The sequence below is a fragment of the Talpa occidentalis genome, unplaced genomic scaffold (assembly GCF_014898055.3).
Source record: "Talpa occidentalis isolate TD23 unplaced genomic scaffold, MPIMG_talOcc4v2.1 talOcc4.5, whole genome shotgun sequence".
Taxonomy (NCBI): domain Eukaryota; kingdom Metazoa; phylum Chordata; class Mammalia; order Eulipotyphla; family Talpidae; genus Talpa; species Talpa occidentalis.
Window position 1 is genome coordinate 56,956,495 of NW_023604861.1, and position 19,916 is coordinate 56,976,410.

Genomic DNA, 19,916 nt, shown 5'->3' on the forward strand with positions numbered 1-19,916 from the left:
CCTTTAGCCCCAAACTAAATATCTAGAGTCAGCCGTTATAGTGTTCTGCTAACAAAGTCAAGGATATCTATTATGCACCTATTACTTACTCAAAGAAAACTTTCATTCATTGTCAACGCACATCTACTTAAGAATTCTCAACCAGTTCTCACTTCAATTTTACGGGAAATATAGAAAGGAAGATATGCATAGGAGGGGAAATAATGGGCCTCAGAGTATGGGAGAGCTGGATTTGAGTTCTTGGTTCAAAAACTTTACCATTTCCCAATCAATAAGTGGGAAGCATAATGGTGCCAATTTTCAGGTTCTTGAGAACATTAAATGAGATAATGTTGAATCTTAACAAGGTTCAACAAAGTCTAGAATGCTGTAAACACTATAAATGCCTGACTTTTGTAATTAACAAATTACAAGGAATAAAAAAGAGAGGTAGGAAACTTATAAACTGAAAGAGCCTTAATGAAATATGTGACCCTTGTTCAGATCCTTGCTTGCATTGAAACTAAATTTTAAAAAGATTTTCAGATACTAATGGAAATTAATTTATTTATTTTTATTGATTGATTAATTTCTTCCCTCAGGTGTAGTCCCTGTAGTTCTCCTACTACCATATGACCCGTGATCCCTCACCACATTCCTTGTGCTCTTCTCTCCCCTGCTGGATGCCTCAGATCTATGGTCAGTTGGCAAGTTTTGTCTTTTCCTGACCCTTTGTTTGGTTTCTCTATTTTCTACCTATAAGTGAAACCATATGATATTTCTCTTTTTCCTTCTGACTTATTTCATTGAGCACAATCCCTTCCAGCTCAGATAATTATGGAAATCCCTTCCAGCTCAGGAACTAGACATTTTATATTCAGATGTAGGGTAAAGGGGTTTTCAGGCTTTTCTGCCCTCCTGCCATTGAGAGTGCCCTGCCTGATGGGGCATCTGCTTTTTGTTACATTGCTGTAAGTTATGTTGTTTACTTCTGTGGGCCACTATAAGCAGTACTGAGATATTGGCCAAGAGAAGCAGCAGCAGGAGAGAGGCAGGAGAGAGAGAAGGGAGAAAGAAGCCCAGAGTGAAGACTTGCAGGGGGGCTTGGAGGCCTTCTGGCCTCCTGGCCCCCCAGGACCCAGGACCCCTGCCTGCCATATACCTGGTTGCTGCACCACTTGTAAAAGCTCAATAAAAGCCTGAGAAAGCCACCGAGGGCTCCAGGACTCTCCTTTACTCTCCGGTCTGCTTGGATCATAGAAAACCTGCTCTGTGGCCATCCTGCCACTACATAAGGTATTATGAAAATATAATATTTTTATATGATAAATTGTTTTAAAAGAGTCTTTATGTTAGGTGTCATACTAAAATCCTTGTAGGAAAAAGTATTTATGTCTGGAGTTTTCATCAAAATAATCCAGGTGTAGGGAAGGGGGGGGGACAGATGAAATGTAGTCAGGTACATGATGAAATTCAGTGTGATGATGACTAGAAGAGAATTTATTGTGTAATTATCTTGACTTTTCAAGTTTGAAATTTACCATACTAAAAGGAAAAAAAATTTAAAGGAAAAAATTAAGGTAATGGCATAAATCTCACACAGGTCATATGAATATTAAATGAGATAATAAATGTAAAAGTACAAAAGAGTTTTCAAAATACAGCTTCTCGTCCCTGACCCCCTCTATCCCCCTGCCTCTTCCACCCCATCTTTGATGTTCTGCAAGGGTTGAATTGCCCTAGTAGAGGTTTGTGAAAGACTCCATCCTCTTTGCAGGGAAATAAAAATAAAACATTGGTGACTTTAGCTAATCTTCATAGGGTTAGAACCTTAGGAAATGGATGTTCCTACTTTCAGAAGGGACCAACTCCTACACTGTATAGCCATAACTTATCTAAAATGGAAGCCAGGATGGGGAGGACTCAGGTTGCCTGGGGTGTGCTCACAGCTCTGGGAGGGACCAGTGCTTGTCACAGGGTACCCCAGTGCTGCTGCCTGATCACCAAAGGACAAGAGTCTAAAATTCACACAAATGACAAGCACCAATCTTAACCCAATTCCCCACAGAATCCCCCTTCTTAAAAGAAAATTTACCTGAGAAGGAGTTTCTACTCCCTGAAATTTAGCGCTGCTGGATTTATCTGTTCGTCGTTCTCCAAAATAAAAAAGGCTGTCCTACAGAAAAGGGGACAATCCAGTGATGTTTCACCTGCACCTTATAGTTCCTAAGAGAACATTATTTCTTAAGTCAGTGGTCTCTGTCAGAGGCTACTCAAAATTAACAAAGCCACATCATAGATTGATAAAGACATGGAATTTTAGTGTTGGAAAGACCTTAAATATCATCTGGTCCTTCTTACTATCTTTCCATTTGACAATGAAGAAGATCGAGACCAAAAGAAAATGAAATGACCTGTCAGGGACATATATGTAGCAAGTTAAAGATAGCACCTGCCTGGAGGACAGGTCTCTGGCTCAGTCTTGGGCTCTGGATCAGTCTTTTTCAGACCTTTTATTTTTAAAGCTGCAATCCACATTAATAACACTCATACTCTCACTAAACTGAAACAAAAGTTTCACAAAACAATATTTAACTTTTGACATTTTCTAATCTATTTTATTTTAAAAGATACATAATACAGCCCAAGCTTTTATTTATTTTAAAAGATAGTCATAATCAGTTGATTTTACAACTAACTGATAGATTATGATGTATACTTTGAAAAAGTACTGTCTTAGAACATGCATGTTTATATCTGTGTGTCTCAAGTTGGGGAAATAAAAGATGGTGGAATCAGAGTGCTGGCTTGGGCACAGGCCTCAGCTTCTGATCTGGGCTGCAGGTCCAGGGAGCACAGAGCTGCTGGGAGTGTGTCCTTCAGTGGCAACTTCTTAGTGCTATCAGGATAGAAAAAGATTGAGAACCCTGCTTTAAGAAATAGAAACAGTCTACTCTGTCTTCTCAGAAGTTTCCAGAGGGCACAGGCCCCACATCTATTGACTATGCAAAGACAATAACCTTCAGGAGAGACTTTGTTCTGAGTTAGAAAACTGTGCCTTTTATCTATCTAGCATTTCTAAGGATGTCCCACGGTCCTTTGGAGAACTTACTTCATTAATCTTGATAATATTCTTGTGAGGAAGGTGGGAGCTCCAGAATTGGTGGGAGGAAGAGCAGGGCAGGGATTAGTCAGGTCAGTGACACACGCTGATGGCTGAGATTTTTTGTATTTGCATCACTCAACCTTACTCACCTCACTTTAATCCTGCCCCTTTGAGGTCTTTATTTAAAGTATTGATATTGTATATAAATTGTGGATTTTTCTTCATTAATTTAGATTTTAAAATATTGTATTAGAATAGTATTTCTCTTTGTTATTCAGGTTTTTGGCATTTCCTGCCATAGTGAGTGTCTCACTAACCTCACCTCTATCCTGGACAAGAGTAAGAAGTACCTAAGTCACTTGCTAACTAGTGTGCATGTTAAACAAGGCTTACTAATAACCACCTCTTTAATTTTATTAAGTACTGTGACACAAAGAATTATTTCAGTCTACAGCCATACTACCACAGACAGCCTGACAGCTGATGAAGTTTCAGCTATTAAAGAAGACTCAGAGTCTCAATGAACTTGCAGCAGGAGGCTGCTGGGGAGAGAGCCATCAAGAGCATCTCTGCCTTTCACTTTCCCAGCCCAAGCTTTTATTAAAGATAAGAACAAAGGAACAAGAAAATAGCATGCAATTATGCTTATGCTTATACAAATGAGTAAGTTACTGCTGGAACAAGTTTTTTTAATTAGTAGGGAACATGCACACAAGCCAGTATGTCCTCAGAGAACAGGAGTCAATTTTGGGAAGAAGTTTTGTTTGCAGAACTCATATGAAGAGTAAACAGGTACTCTCAGAAAACTCTCGCTCCCTTTAGGGTAGCAGGCTTCCAACACCATACCACCCTGAACATGCCCAATTTCACCAAAGAATCATTTTACTATCTTATCAATGAGACTTCAGAACTTGCAAATGAACATAAGACTGAGTTTACAATAAAATTTCATACCTGTGCAGTGACAAATATTCCACTAGTAATAAGGCAGACACAAACCATGGTTCCAGTCCTTCCTAGGAAAGAAAAGAAGTTAGTTCATGAACCCTTGTCTATGGTAGTACTTGGTATAACACTAATCTCAGAAATATTCAGAGTTCATTTTGGATTGAATTTCTATCACTCTGATAGTGCTTGTTCAAAATGTCTCAATTCACAAATAGCCAAAATTATTTCACAGCTCTGAGGTTCTACCTGGAATTCTGTGTACTAACTGTGTGCACATATACTTACATGCATGTATACAGTTCTTGAATAAATGATGCTGCAGATTGCAGTACCAGGCAGAGGCATCAGCTCTGCTCTAGGACTCGAAAGCTGAAGAACTACTTACCAATTAAGAACTAATCACACATCCTGTTTTTCTAAGTAACATTAAAAATGCCAATAAAAGACAACACAACCCCAAATACCATCTAGCATTTGCAATACCCATTATTTCTTCCATTTTAGGTAAAGTTTTTCCATGTGTTAGAAAACACACATGGAAGTAAAGAGAGTAGTATAATGACGCCCATATACCTGTTGCCCAGATTCTATTATTATCAGTATTTTGCTGATATTTGTTTGTATTTATTTGTGTGATATTTATTTGTTTCTCCGTTTTTCTTCCCTCTTTCTCCTTCCATTCTTTTCTCTGTTTCTTTTGTAATGTTTTAAAGCAAATCCTTGAGCTCATGTCATTTTATTCTTTTTTTTTTTGAAAGATTTACTTATTTATGCATACAAGAACTGGGGTACAGGCCAGTGGTATGGGTGGGTGGGTGAGAGGATTCACCAGAGAAAGTAGAGAGCAGAACAGGCAGATCAACTGAAGTACACTGCTGAGGGGAGCAGAGGGCGAGGCAGGAGAGGTCTACTGTGCCATGTGGGTAGCTCTCTGGCTGGCCGGGATCGAACTTCATGCTGCAGAGGCTGAGGATAGCTTCACAGTGCTGTGCTTCACCCCTTGAACCACCGGGGAGGCCCCTCATTTTATTCTTAAAATCTCTCTTATGGGGTCTCCCCAGTGGTGCAGCAGTTGAGCGCTGGGTTGCAAAGCTACCGGCAGCCTCTGCAGCACCAGTTCAATACCCGGCTGCTGGGCAAGGGTCCCACAAGGCGCGCAGACCTCTCCTGCCGCCCGCTGCTCCCCTCAGCAGTGTACTTCGGTCCTTCTGCCTGCTCTGCTCCCCGCTCTGGCTCTGGTGAATTCTCTCACTTTCCTGTGCTTCTGACTGTACCCAGTGCTTGTATAAATAAATAAATAGATTTTAAAAAAAAAAAAACTCTCTTACGTTTTATTCAATTTATATTTTTGTCCTACAAAGTGATGTTTGAGTTTAAAAAATGTTCTATTTCTACAATGGCCTTTGTCTTAGCCAGTACATGTTGAATTTATTTTATGTAATTCCAAACCTACCCATTTTGACTTATGATGCACTCTATTTTGTAGTCTATCCTTTTTTTTTAAATGAATTATTAAACTTATTTTATAACCTACAGTTTGAAAAGCACTATTAGAAATCAAGTACTACCAAAGGGGACTTTGTACAACCTGTGCTTTGATAACTATAAGCTTCTTGTTAAAAGAGACTACCAACCATTAACCTAGCTCTTGGCTATATAGACTGTTAACATTTCAATTCTGGAGGACTTCTCAATAATTGATAATTTTCCCATTTGGAAGAAACTTTTGCAGATTCATGTTGTTATGGCTGTAGATAAAAATACAACCAAAGACTAAGCAGATGCCTTCTCAACTGATCAAGTCAGATATAATCATTAAAAAGACAAAAGCTTGCCTTTCAGTATTTTAACATTAAACATAAATATACATCTGTAACAGGGTGGTCCCCAGGAAAGGGGGAGGTTTCATGTTCCCTGCCCCACCCAAGGGAGGGTGGAGCTAAGCAGGAAGAGGAGAAGCTGCAGAAGAGACTGAGGAAGGAAGCAGGATGGAGCAAGGAGACCTGGAGGAGGCGCATGGAGCCTAGAGACACGTAAAGAAACTGCGCTCGTCTTTTGGTCGTGGACTGGGTGACACAGATGTGGGTGAGACCCGTGGGGAGGTGACAATGGCAGCTTTTATCTTGATGTTGATTTTGCTCTTTTCCTTCCAGGCTTGTCCGGTTGTTTGTGACCCTTTTCTGTGGGTCCCCACTGGAAGATGCTTTAGACTTGTGGCAGGCTTTGGGGCCTTGTTCTGGGCCAGTCCCATATGGATGGACTTTTACCCACGAGGGGATGGGTAACTTTGGGTGCTTCATTTAGAAACTAGACTTTTTGCCTTACCTGTGTTGTTTCCTAGTTTAATTAAAGTTCCTTCCCATTAAAGTCTCATATGTTTTGTGTTGATGCGGCGGATGGCAGAACCCATTTAGAATAGGCAGGTTTGCGGGGTTTTGGGCTGCCCCTCTCCCTGTCCTATAACAGATTTGGCGACCACGAAGATTTAGGACAGTCATCCGTGGTTAGTCAGCCCCATGGGGAAATTGGGCTTCCCTATGGCACTGGCTACCATAAGCGCAAATGTGATTTTTGGTTTCTCCGGTGTGTTTGTTTCATATGTCGATTTGCTGTTGAAAAACTGGCTTGGGCTTTGTGAAGATCTGTGTGTCTGTATGTAATTTGTTTGTAGTGACTTGCTAAGACATTTGATTTTGTGGAAATTGTTCTGTGCCAGTTTTACTCAAAAGATTAGTCAGTACGTTGGACCATGTGGCCAGATCAAAGATGGCGTCTGAGGCCACTTGGTGTGCTCTTGTAAAATTCAGAGGTTCTTGTTGCTAGGACTTTGGAACTTTTTTTTTCTTTCTTTTTGTAATCTCTGCTGTCTCATTAGCATTTCTAAAGGCAATAATGGTTCTTCAGTGGTATGTTGCTTTGTCTTTGGCTACTTCCTGCTCTCTGCCTGAAGCATTTTGCCAGCCAATTGTGGAGCAGTGGTGTTTAAATTAGCAAATGTATGCCTGGGTGTAATTTCTGGTATTGGACAAGGGGATCACCTGATTTTTAATATATATTTTTTTAACTGAGGAACCATTGTTTTACACCATTGTTAGTATTTTGGAAGTATGGGATCTCCCCTTCAAGCGTGGTCACCATAGTGCACCCACCACCAAAGCACTCAAGTCCTCCACGGTACTCCATTATGCTCTCCTCCCAACCTGTTCTTGCTTCTCTCCTTCCTTCTCCTCCGCTTCTCACCCACCTCTGGGTGCCTCAGTTTTATAGTCAGCTTTTAAGGGTTGATTTTTAAAGACTGTCTTTGACCCATTGTGTCTCTGTATTCCACATATAATTGACACCATCAGGTATTTATCTTTGTCCTTCTGGTTTATTTTGCTTTGCATAATCCTCCCCCTCCCATCCATGTTTCCATATAAATGACATGAGTTTATCTCTTTTGATTGTTGACTAGTATTTCTGTTGTGTCTATATACCACATCTTGATCCACTCATCTGTTCTTGGCTATTATAATTAGGGCTTTAGAATTATTGTTTAGAATTGCTGTTTTTGTATTATTGGGTAGATATCTAGGAGTAGAATTGTTGAGTCCTTTTTTTTAACGTTTTATTTTATTATTTTTTTTAATTTTAGATTTATTTATTTATTTATACAAGTACTGGGTACAGTCAGAAGCACGGGAGGGTGAGAGAATTCACCAGAGCCAGAGCGGGGAGCAGAGCAGGCAGAAGGACCGAAGTACACTGCTGAGGGGAGCAGCGGGCGGCAGGGGAGGTCTGCGCTCCTTGTGGGACCCTCCTCTGGTGGCCGGGGAGCAGCCGGGGATCGAACTGACACTGCAGAGGCTGCGGGCAGCTTCGCAACCCAGCGCTCAACCGCTGCGCCACCGGGGAGGCCCCAGATCCACTTTTAATCTTTTGAGAAACCTCCATCTTGCTTTCTATAAACCTTGCTTTCAAAACCTTGCTTTCTATATAGGCTGGACCAGTTAACATTCCCATCAACGGATTATGAGGGTTACTTTTTCTCCACAGCCTCACCAGCACTTGTTCTTTCTGGTCTTACTGATATGGACCTCCCTGATAATCTCATCATGGTCTTGATTTCCATATCCCTGATGATAAGTGATAATGATCACTTTTCCATGTGCCCTTTGGCCATCTGTATGTCTTCTTTAGAGAGATTTTGTAGCTCTTCTATCCATTTTTTGATTGGGTTGTTTTCTTTTTGTTGAGTTGTGTGAGTTCTTTGTAGATCTTTGATGTCATTCCCTTTTATATGGTGTGCAAATATTTTCTCTCATTCAGTATGTTGTTTGTTCATTTTGGTTACAGTTTCTTTTTTTGTGCAGAAGCTTTTTACCTTGATGTAGTCTCAATTGTTTATATTCTCTTTTGTTTTCCTTTTTGTTGGGGCAAATCCACAAAGGCATCACTGAAGCTTATATTGTGAAGTATTTTGCTTATGTTTTCTTCTATGTATTTTATGGTTTCACAGCATACATCCAAATCTTTTATCCATTTTGAATTGATTTTTGTGTATGATATGAGATGGTTTTAACTCTTTAAATCCCCCTAATTGGGCTTCTTTCTGGGAAAGGCCACATCCATGGCACAAATCATTGCATCATATATAATCTCTAGTCTCAGATTCCTTAGAGCACTTTAGGTGTACAATCCTTCCAGGTGTTATTATTGGAATTTTTCTCCCAATCTTTTACATTAGTCTTACTTGCATTTAATTCAGCTGCAATTTTAATTGTAGTCATTCAGTTTCACTGAATCTTCTTGAAACATTCAACTCAGGTTTCATAAAATTTTAACATTTCTTGTTCATTCTGACATTTCACAGTCATATATTATTTGGTTATTTAGCACCATATAACAAGTAGAAAGAAAAACAATAGTTGAAGTAAAACACATAGTCATACTCAGCTTATTAGTCAGTTTCCAACATGCAAATGGACACCAGTGTGTTTATAGAGGAAATGGAGACTATCACATAACCCTTGAAGTTGGTTGGAATGGAGAAGAGCATTTGTCATCCTGAAGTTAACAGAAATATTGTATACCTCTAAATTTAATACGATTCTTGGTTTTCAAAATGATAACAACCATTTAGTTAATGCTTTACCGATATCACATACAGATCAGCATAAGGAAACAAGAGGTGAGTTTCTCAAATACAAGAGATTTTCACACAGTCAAATAGCAAGATCTTAATGCCAGGTTATGTAAATTTTAACAACAGTCCTTAAATTGTACTCTTTTTCAAGCTGAACCCATTATTCCTCCCCCAAATGCAGAACTTACACTCCAAATTTCTGAATTTGGTGCACTGAGGTGATTTCCCAGACACCAAAAGTGATAGCTTTGTGTAAAAAAAGTACAAAAGGAAAATGAACTTGGAGCCCTGATTCTGGGTATCAATGAAACACAGCTGGGGGACTGTTGAGGGTCAAGTCCCAGGCATGTCCATGCACCCAGGCATGTTGGACATGCACGGAAGTGTTCACAGTGAAGAACTGAGAGCATATCAGCAAACTATGCCCAAGATGGAAATTCAACCAATCACTGCTTAACAAACTTTTCACCAACCAGAACCTCACTGACTGAAAACCTTATTTGCATAGCTGCTGGGGCCTTCAACTCAGAAGCTCCTTGAGTCTGTTACTCCCTGGACTACAGTCCTGAAACCTTAAATAAACATAATACTTGAGCTGTAAAGAAAGAGCTGTAACATTACTGCTAACACACAAGGCTTAACACTCGAGCTGTAACTCAGTTGGCATAACTTGAGCAGACTTAAGTATCACAGAGGTTAGTTCTTGGTACAGCCTCCAGGATTCAGAGCGACTTACTACAGCACTCCAGCACTGCTAAGGATTCAATGGAATCTACTTTCACAGAGCTCATTAGGCTCAGTCCTCTTCAGAGCAGGACTGGATTTAGGTGAGTACTGTTGGATCCCAACCTCCTGCTCTTGGATTGAGGTTCCTACCGTTTATTGTGGCCATCTTTTTCTTTCTCCCTCTTCTGGAATTTATTTTTTTTTTTTTGTCTCTGACAAGAGTTTTGCTCTTTTTTTCTGTTGAGAAAAGGGTTTCTGCTTCCATTCTCTTTGTGAGAGATTTGGGTTCCAGGTTTTCCATCAACTACTACAGCAATAAGAGGTTTGGGTTAAAGATTGTGGTATCAAGATTTGGATTTAAGGTTTCTTTCCCATCTCTAACTAACAGTGTAAGATTTGGGTACAAGGATTTTTGCTGAGTTTTCTGAAATTCTATATCCATCAATGGGAGATACAAGTAAAGAAAATGGGTGAATCATGTTCAAGGAGGGTTGGAAATGATACCCAGTGCCCCCCCCCATCTGTCATGCCTGTATATTTTATGTTTAATATTAATGGATTCTCTTTTTTGCAAACTCCTTTCCCAAATTAATCTAAGGTGATTAATTTAGCCAAAAAGGGGAACTTTTGAAATTCCCAAGTTAGTTTACTTGGAAAGCAAACGAATGGAACTATTTTAGAAATTGTCTAAAGCCACCCTGGATGACTTAGTCATGTTGGATCGCTCCCATGTATACAGGAGGTATACATGTAATTATTAAACTTCTTTTTGGCCCTTTTTGGTCTCTTACCAATCTGTCTGATGCTTGCTTATTTGCCAGCCTAGAAGAACCCAGAGAGGTATGGAATGATTTCCTTTGTGCCCTGATAATTGGGCAAGCCATTCTGGAGGAACTTTATAGACTGGATACTCTTTGCTTCTGAAAGCTGCCATGGAAAGATAATTCTGGTTGTCTGACAAAAGCCAGATAAAGGGCCTCCCCTGGTGGCACAGCGGTTGAGTGCTGGGCTGCGAGGCTGCCCGCAGCCTCTACAGCACCGGTTCGTTCCCCGGCCGCTGGCGAGGGTCCCACAAAAAAAAAAAAAAAAGCCAGATAAAAAGTAAAGATTGTTATCAAGTTGGACCCCCAAATCTCTCTCCACAAGGCAAAAGTCAAGAAGTGATAATATTTTTTTCAATTATGTTTATTGAGGTAAAGTTTGTTTACATTGTTTAGTATCTGCTTTGCGGGTTATAACTTAAAATCTCTACAAATGTATGTTTCCACACCATGCGAACCACCAATGCCCCAACAATCTTCCACATGTTCCTTTGGAACCCTCCCCTCCCCTCATGGATGCCTCAGTTTTGCAGTCAGATGTCAAGGATTTATTGTTGGTTTGGTTTGTCTGACCCTTTGTTTCATTTCCCTATGTTCCAATTACAAGTGAGACTATCTGGTATTTGTCTTATTCTTTCTGGTTTATTTTGCTTAGTCTTATCCTCTTCAGGACCATCCATGTTGTCACAAATGTCAGTTTTATCTGCTTTTATAGATGAGTAGTATTCCATTGTGTGTGTGTGTGTGCCACATTTTTCTCAGCCACTTTTCTGTCCTTGAGCACTTAGGCTGTTTCCACAACTTGGCTACTTATAGGGCTTCAGGGAACATAGGAGTACATCTATAACTTCAAATTAGTGTTTTGTAATTTTTTTAAAGATTTATTTATTTATTTATGCATACAAGAACCAGGGTGCAGGCCAGAGGTGTGGGGGGTGAGAGGAGTCACTCGAGACAGAGTGGGGAACAGAACAGGCAGATTGACTGAAATACACTGCTGAGGGGAGCAGTGGGCGAGTCAGGAGAGGTCTGCTGTGCCATGTGGCTATCTCCCTGGCCGGGGATTGAACTTGTGCTGCAATGAGTGCAGATAGCTTCATAGGTTGCATCTTAACCCCTTGCGCCACTAGGCAGGCCCCTGTTTTGTATTTTTCAAGTAGATACCTAGGAGGATACCTGGGTATCCTAGGAGGATACCTGGGTATCTACTTGTATTTTTCAAGTAGATACCTGGGTCATATGGTAGGTCTATTTTTAATATTTTGAGACACCTCCATACTGTTTTCTACAGAGTCTAGAACAGTCTACATTCCCACTAACTGTACAACAGTTCCTTTCCTCCTGTATCCTCAACAACACTTATTGTTTCTGATCTTTTTTATGCTGGTCATTCTCACAGGTGTGAGATAGTATCTCATTGTGGTTTTAATTTGCATTTCCCTGATGATAAGTGATGACGAACATTTTTTCATGTGCCTGTTGGCCATCTGTATGTCTTTTTTGGAGAAGAATCTATTTAGCTCTTCTACCAATTTTTTTATTTTTTTTTTTTTCATGTGTCTTATGTATACTTTATTATTCTTTTCTGAAAAGTCTGTCTTTACAATATATTAAAAGAGGAAAACAACAAAAGTATTCAAAACAAATTATTGAAAACAATTTTAATAAGTAGTGACTTTGAAGCAAATTTGACCTATTTCATAATAAGCTAATGAAAGTTTCATTGTAATCTTTACCTTTGATTCTTCATAGAAAAATGAAATATTCTATGTGAATTTCATAATAGTAATTGAGTAAAAACAATTACTCTAACTTTTCAGGGAGAGGTCAAACATAAGGAGGTCAAACATAAGAAGGAAGATGAAAGAGTAATTTATATTCAAATCAGATAAACAGATTAAATTAAAAAGGGGCCTGATTTCCAACTAGTTTTAGGATTTTTATAAAATGATCTTCTTTCTCTTCTATTTTTCTTTCTTCTCTCTCTCTCTCCCTCCCCCTTCCACTTTTGTTGAGCTATATGAGTTCTTTATATATATTGGATATCAAACATACGATGTGCAAATATTTCCCCCCATTCAGTAGGGTAGCTTCTTGTTCTACTATTAGTTTCTTTCATTGTGCAGCTGTTTAGTTAGATGTAATCTATTTGTTTCATTTGCTTCTCTTGCCATTGGAGATGAATCCCCAAAGATATCCTTGAAGCCAATGTCATGGAGTATTTTGCCAATTTTTCTCCAATCTATTTTATAGTCCCAGATTTATATCCATGTCTTTTTTTTTTTAATTAATTTATTTATACAAGCACTGGGTACAGTCAGAAGTGCAGGAGGGTGAGAGAATTCACCAGAGCCAGAGCGGAGAGCAGAGCAGGCAGACTGATGAATTACACTGCTGAGGGGAGCAGTGGGCGGCAGGAGAGGTCTGCGTGCCACGTGGGACCCTTGCCGGTGGCCGGGGATCGAACCGGCGCTGCAGAGGCTGCGGGCAGCTTCTCAACCCAGCGCTCAACCGCTGCGCCACTGGGGAAGCCCTATATCCATGTCTTTAATCCATTTTGAGTTCATAAAGTAGTGATGAAGTTTTTATTTCTCTCTCTAATTGTAAGCTTGGTAAGAGAAAATAATATGGAAGGTAGCTTCTTGGGTTTTGGACAACTCTTTCGTTTTAAGGATTTGGTTGATCCATTGGTTTTTGTTTCTCCCAGAGCCTTGCTATTTATTTTTAAGCGCGATTTGGCCATGTTTCCTTTGTACTGTGTGTTAGGTGCTGTTTTATGATGTTTTCCAGCTTGAGTCTGGGTGAACAGTTTTTCCCCCGCGTAAGGTGCTTGCTGTTCTCATCTATCCTATGGGTAGAAAATTTGGGTTTCTGCTTCCATTCCCTTTGTGGGAGATTTGGGTTCCAGGTTTTCTATCAGCCAGTAGAGCAGCAAGTGGTTTGGGTTAAAGATTGGGTTCTTGCTGTTCTCCCCTTCCCTCCTCCCCGGTGTTTTCCTAGTCTTTATTGTTACAAGAAGGGAAAATCCAAATGTGCACTGAGGTAAAACTTATTGCTAAGTATGTCTTGGAAGTCAAAAGTCACACACTTTGGTGGACATGGGTCAAGCATTTAAAAATTATTAGAACACTTGCTACCTCAAAAAGAAATTTCCCATACCAGACTAACTTGGTTGTGGACAGAAGGATAGGGCCTAGAGAGGGAGATGAAAAGGCCACCATGCTCATTGTAGGAATCTGCTTGTGTATACATTGTTTGAAAGAAAAGGATGGTATGAGGAATGGAGATATTTTTTCTTAGGAAAAAAGATTTAGTCTCAAGCTGAAACTGGTTATTACAGTTGCTGTTATTATAATTATTAAAGTTATTGGTTATTATAGTAAAAAAAAAGATATGTGAGAGATATCTTAAAAAAGATTTTTTTTCTGGATAACTGGATTAGATCAATTATCTTGTTATAAGAATTTTTAAATTAAGTTCTAATTTCAATGAAACCAAGCTTTAATTTTCTTTGATCTGCTAAAAGGGCAGAAAAATTCTTAAACTATGGTCAGATTTATAATAGATTATAAAATGTTGAAATAACCCAAGGATTTTTTTTTTTTTGCATGGCCTGTGGTTAGCTAGCGGAAATCTAGTGCTGTCAGCATTATGTTGAGCTGCAATTAAAATCTTTGTATTGTATTGTATTACAATTAAAATCTAAGTATTGTTTCATAGTAATTTGTGTGTTTTAAACCATTTAATACCTATGAAAACTTCTCTGAAAATAAAAATTCTAAGTCTTTAATTGATTTAGGGGGAAAAAAAGGGACATCTTGGAAGTACAGTTAAGGCATGCCATAAGAATTGTTCTTTCCCCTGTGGCCAGAGAAGAATTAAACCAATTAGTCCCAATTTGGAATTTTGAAACTTCATGGGAAGCATTGCCATAAGAAGAAATATTAAATATTAGCAGCATGCTGTGGATATTAATATGAATTCTAAAATTATACAAAACTTCTTAAAAGCCTGATATGTTCTTATGTAATATTACTAGGCAATTCTGGTTATTTTAAAATGTTATATGTCACAAAACTGAGTAAACTTCCTTGTAATTGTGTTATAATCAGTTCTTAATTATGTTCATTTTAAAGTCTATTGCCATTTACAGAACCTACTTTTCCTCGCATTCAGAGAAATTCACAGCAAAAGGATATTCTAGAATACAGATTTATCATGGAACTGAGGATAAGGAATTGTAGAGTTTATAGAAAATATTTGACACATAGTAAATATTACTTTTTTATGTTTTCCTTTTTCCCAATTAAAAAAAACTTTTCCTTTTTTTTGAGCTGACACCTGTAGCAATGGTAAATTATATCTTTTTGTGAGCAAAACTGAAATGTGCTTTTTCTTTCTCTCTGATACCCCCAAAATATGAAAATTTTTTTAAAGATTTACTTATGCACGCAAGAGTCGGGGTACAGGCTAGAGGTCCGGGAGGTGAGAGGATTCACCAGAGACAGAGTGGGGAACAGAACAGGAAGATTGACTGAAGTACACTGCTGAGGGGAGCAGCGGGCGAGACAGGAGAGGTCTGCTGTACCATGTGGGTTGCTCCCTGGCGGGCTGGGGACCAAACTCGTGCTGCAGAGGCTTTAGATTCCTTCACAGTGTGGTGCTTAACCCTTTGCACCACCAGGGAGGCCCAAAATGTGAAAATTTTTAGTAACTGTTCTTTTTTTTTTTTTTTTTTTTCATGAAAATGTGCTTGTTTGCATAAATCCAATTAAGACTCTCTATAACCAAAATGAAAATGCAAACATTGTGCAAAAATGAAAAATGATGTAAGAATTATATAAAATAAAATATTAAAAAAAGAATCTTATCTCTAGAGCAGGTTATTGGAAACATGTTTGTAAAGCCATATTTGACTCAGATGTTGTATCTGAACCTGATTGCTTTCAGGAATTCAGAATGATCCAAGAACTGTTATAGATAGACCTCCATGAAGTGAAGTATGTTGTGGCAGATACACCTCCATGAAGGGGAGGTTCCATTTTCCCCATACCCATTTACATGCAACTGTCTTGGGCCACAAGACCCAGTATATCATGAACTGGACTTCTGATTGGGGATTACTTGGAACTAAGAATGGAGTTAAGTAGCTATACTCAGTTATATATAGGTATATAACTGAAAACATGAAAGCTCATGATCTTGCTTCTGCAGCCCCGACTCACACCCTGGTGCTGTTGGAAGAATACTTGGAGAAGACACCTGAAAGAAAGGCATGTAAGCACACTTGGAAGAGACAAGTGGGTGACACGCAGTGGGGAGACTGACAATGGCAGCCATTATTTTGATGTGGTATTTCCTTTTGTGCAAGCTCTCTAAGATCTGCCTAACCCTTTTTTAATGTTCCCTGCCAGAGGGTGCCTTAGACTTGTGACAAGATTTTGAACCTCACTGGTCCCTTTGCAGTCCAAACCTATGTGGCTAGGCATCTGCCCATGAGGGGTAATTTTCCGAGTTTTATTAGGAATATCCTTTCTTGGATAGTCTCTTCAATAAATGGTGATGGGAAAGCTGCATTGCTACATGCAAAAGAATGAAACTAGACTACTATCGCACACCATACACAAAAACCAGCTCAAAATGGAATGTAAAACCTGAAACTGTAAAATATATAGAAGAAAACAAAGGCAAAACACTCTATATTATCTTTGAGGACTCATCCCTAGAAGCAAAGAAAATGAAGGAAATGATAAACAGCTGGGGTTACATGAAACTAAAAAGCTCTGTACAGCAAGAGAGACAATAACCAAAACAAAGATACTCTGCAGTTTAGGAGAAAATATTTGCACTCTAAAACCAATAAGGAACTGATATGAAAGATATACAAAGAGCTTATACAATGCTACTCAGACAAAGTAAACGACCTTGTGAAAATGGGAGAAGAGCTAAAAAGATACTTCTCCAAAGTGGAAATGAAAATGGCTAACAGGAACATGAAAAAATGCTCAGCATCACTTATAGTCAGGAAATGAAAATCAAAACCACAATGAGATACCACCTTACACCAGTGAGAATGGCACATATTAAAAAAAAACTGGCAACAACACATGCTGGTGAGGTTGTGGGAAAAAAAGGAACCCTCTTATACTGCTGGTGGGAATGCAAACTGGTCCAACCACTATGGAAAGCTGTGTGGAGGACCCTCAAGTGACTAAAAAATGGACCTACCATGTGACTCAGCAATTCTACTCCTAAGAATCTACACGAATGACATAAAAAGATTAATTAGAAAGGAAACCTGCAGTCCTACGTTTATTTCAGGACTATTTACAATAGCTAAGATATGAAAACAACCTAAATGCCCCAAACAGATGACTGGATCAAGTAGATGTGGTATATATATATATATATATATATATATACACACACACAGTGGAATACTATTCAGCAATTAAAAAAGATAAACTCATGCCATTTGCAGCAACATGAATGGAGCTGGAAAGGGATTCTATTCAGTGATCTAAGTCAGAAGGAAAAAGAAAAATATTGGATGGCATCACTTGTAGGAGGAATATAGGGAAACTGAACAAAGTGTCAAAAAACAGACAAAACTTGCAGGCTGACCACAGATCTGAAGCATACAGCAGGGAAGAGAAGTGAGACAGGTCAAAACAGGGGAGGGAAGAGCACAAGGGATTGCGGTGATGGTTCTTGAGTAATGTGGTTGTGGGAGATTTACGGGGGCTACACTTGAAGGGAGAAATCAAATACTGTACAAAAATGAACAATGATGTAAGAAAATAAAAAAATTAATAATAAAAAGAAATATCCTTTATCTTTGCTTTCTGCATTCACTAATTCTGTCAAAGAACTTTCAAACTAAGAGTCTGCTTCCTTTTCCTTTGTGGACATGGATAGTGGAATCCCCCTCAGAGCATGCACCCCTTAACAATTTGGGGTCCCGGTGTGTCCCATAGTCACATGCTGAGAACCAACAAAGAGGAGGAAGCTTTGTAACTTGCTCACATGTTCCTAGGTCTGTCGGAGAAAGGGTAAGGAAGTGGCAGACCCAGAGACCCTGGGACATTTGGGGGATCTTGAGAAGACAGGTATTTACCAAAAGATCCAAGTATTATGGGCAAGTCTGATGAGACCTTGGCATGACCCTGAGCCCTAAGAGGCCATTGGGAGCAAAATCTGAGATTCCTTAAGAAAAGGTTATATTCTGTTCTTACTATATTTTTGAGGAAAAAACTGGCCAAATTTATTAGAATTAGACTTAATTTGCAAATGAATTGATATTACTGTGATTATTTGGTAAATTGGAGAGAAGGTTGAGAGAAAAATACATTTCAGCAACAATTTTTTTTTTACATTAGATTTTTGTGCTCATAATCACTTTTGAGGTTTTTACTTTTTACCTGTGAACTGTACTACATTCCAAATATTTTTAATACGTGGCTGTGAGTTTCCAAACTGACATTTACAGCTTTTCTCCCAGTCTTTTTGGCTTGGCTTGATTTAAAATTAAAACTGTCTTTTTCTAAAACCATGTAAATTGAAAATGTCTCGAACTTGATTTCTTATTTTAAATAGTTTTTTATTTATTTATTTATACAAGCACTGGGTACAATTAGAAGCGCGGGAAGGTGAGAGAATTCACCAGAGCCAGAGCGGGGAGCAGAACAGGCAGACTGATGAAATACACTGCTGAGGGGAGCAGCGGGCATGGCAGGAGAGGTCTACGTGCCATGTGGGACCCTCACCAGTGGCAGGGAATCAAACCGGCGCTGCAGAGGCTGCAGGCAGCTTCACAGCCCAGCGCTCAACCACTGCGCCACCGGGGAGGCCTGAGAACTTGATTTCTTAAAACCTTAAGACTCCTTTCTTCTGCACCAGATTAATTAGACTGTTTATCCTATGAAGGACAGGACTTCCTCAGCCAGAGCCACCCCAGTGACGTGGGACTTCTCCAGTTGATAATCAATAGTTTTCAAAGGAAAGATTTTGATCAAGAGGGGGAAATAACAAGTTAAAAAAAAAAAAAAAGAAAAATGAGCATTCAGCCATCTCAAATCTAGGTAATAACCAAACACAGCCGGAAGGTTGTTGAGGTAAGGTTCCAATAGGTCTATGTCCAGGTGCCCAGGCGTGTTGGGGCATGCACAAAAGCATCCATAGCCCAGAAGAAATGAAAACACACTGGCAAGCCATACTCAGGATTGAAATTCAACTAATCCCTGCTTCATAAACTTTCCATAAACTTTCAAAGAATTGCTTTGACTGAAAACCTCATTTGCATGATACAGACCTAGTCACACCCTTTTGGTCTATACAAGTGCATTATCCAAAAGGCTCCTGTAACATTCTGCTCAAGTGTTTTTTGAGTGTGCATCTCCTGGACTGCAGTCCTGAAGCTCTGAATAAACATAATACTCAGCTAAAACACTTGATTTATGACAATTCTGCTGTAATACCCATGACAATCCTGCTGTAATACTAAGCTACAACATTACTGCTAAGAGAGGAGAGCTTTAATACTCAAAGCTAGGGCCTCCCCTGGTGGCGCAGGGGGTTGAGCGCAGTGCTGTGAAGCTGTCCACAGCCTCTGCAGCGCTGGTTTGATCCCGGCCCGCCGGCAAGGGTCCCACATGGCACAGCAGACCTCTCCTGTCTCGCCAGCTGCTCCCCTCAGCAGTGAATTCCGTCAGTCTGTTCTGTTCTGTTCTCCACTCTGTCTCTGGTGAATCCTCTCACCCTCCCGCACATCTGGCTTGTACCCCCATTCTTGTATAAATGAATAAATAAATCTTAAAAAAAAAATACTCAAGCTATACCAGGGTTGCTGTAACTTGACCAGACTTTGGTATCCTGGATGATAGTGTGTTTGTCCCTTAGAGTTATTTAAAGCACTTGAAATAAAACTGAAATAATTTCTTATTCAAGATATTCAGACCAAGATAGCCTTTTCTCAGCTTGCCTGCAGCATTTGATACAATGAGCATCTCAAGTGAAGATGAACTTTGTAGCATCCATTAAAAGATTTTTTTTTTAATGGTGAAAAAATGTATATTTAGATTAGCCAGCTGGACTTGATTTAGATGATCCTAATTTTGTTAGCAACATCCAGATCATCATAGTCAGGAGCTAATGGAACATATGCTTTCTTCTCTCCATCAGGTCTGATAAGGGCTTTCACCCTGACCATATC

The 19,916-nt window shown here is 39.3% G+C and overlaps 1 protein-coding gene across 13 annotated transcripts in view; it reads right to left on the reverse strand.

The window, feature by feature from the left end:
- LOC119258865 (phosphatidylinositol 3,4,5-trisphosphate 3-phosphatase TPTE2-like) overlaps positions 1-19,916 on the reverse strand; it is a 90,231-nt gene that overhangs the window by 15,839 nt on the left and 54,476 nt on the right. For all 13 annotated transcript variants that reach the window (XM_054701829.1, XM_054701831.1, XM_054701830.1 and 10 more), the window contains 2 exons: positions 4,040-4,101; positions 2,075-2,155 (listed from right to left, as the gene is read on the reverse strand). In XM_054701829.1, the coding sequence (XP_054557804.1) occupies positions 2,075-2,155; positions 4,040-4,101 (143 nt within the window). The remainder of the gene's footprint in view (positions 1-2,074; positions 2,156-4,039; positions 4,102-19,916) is intronic.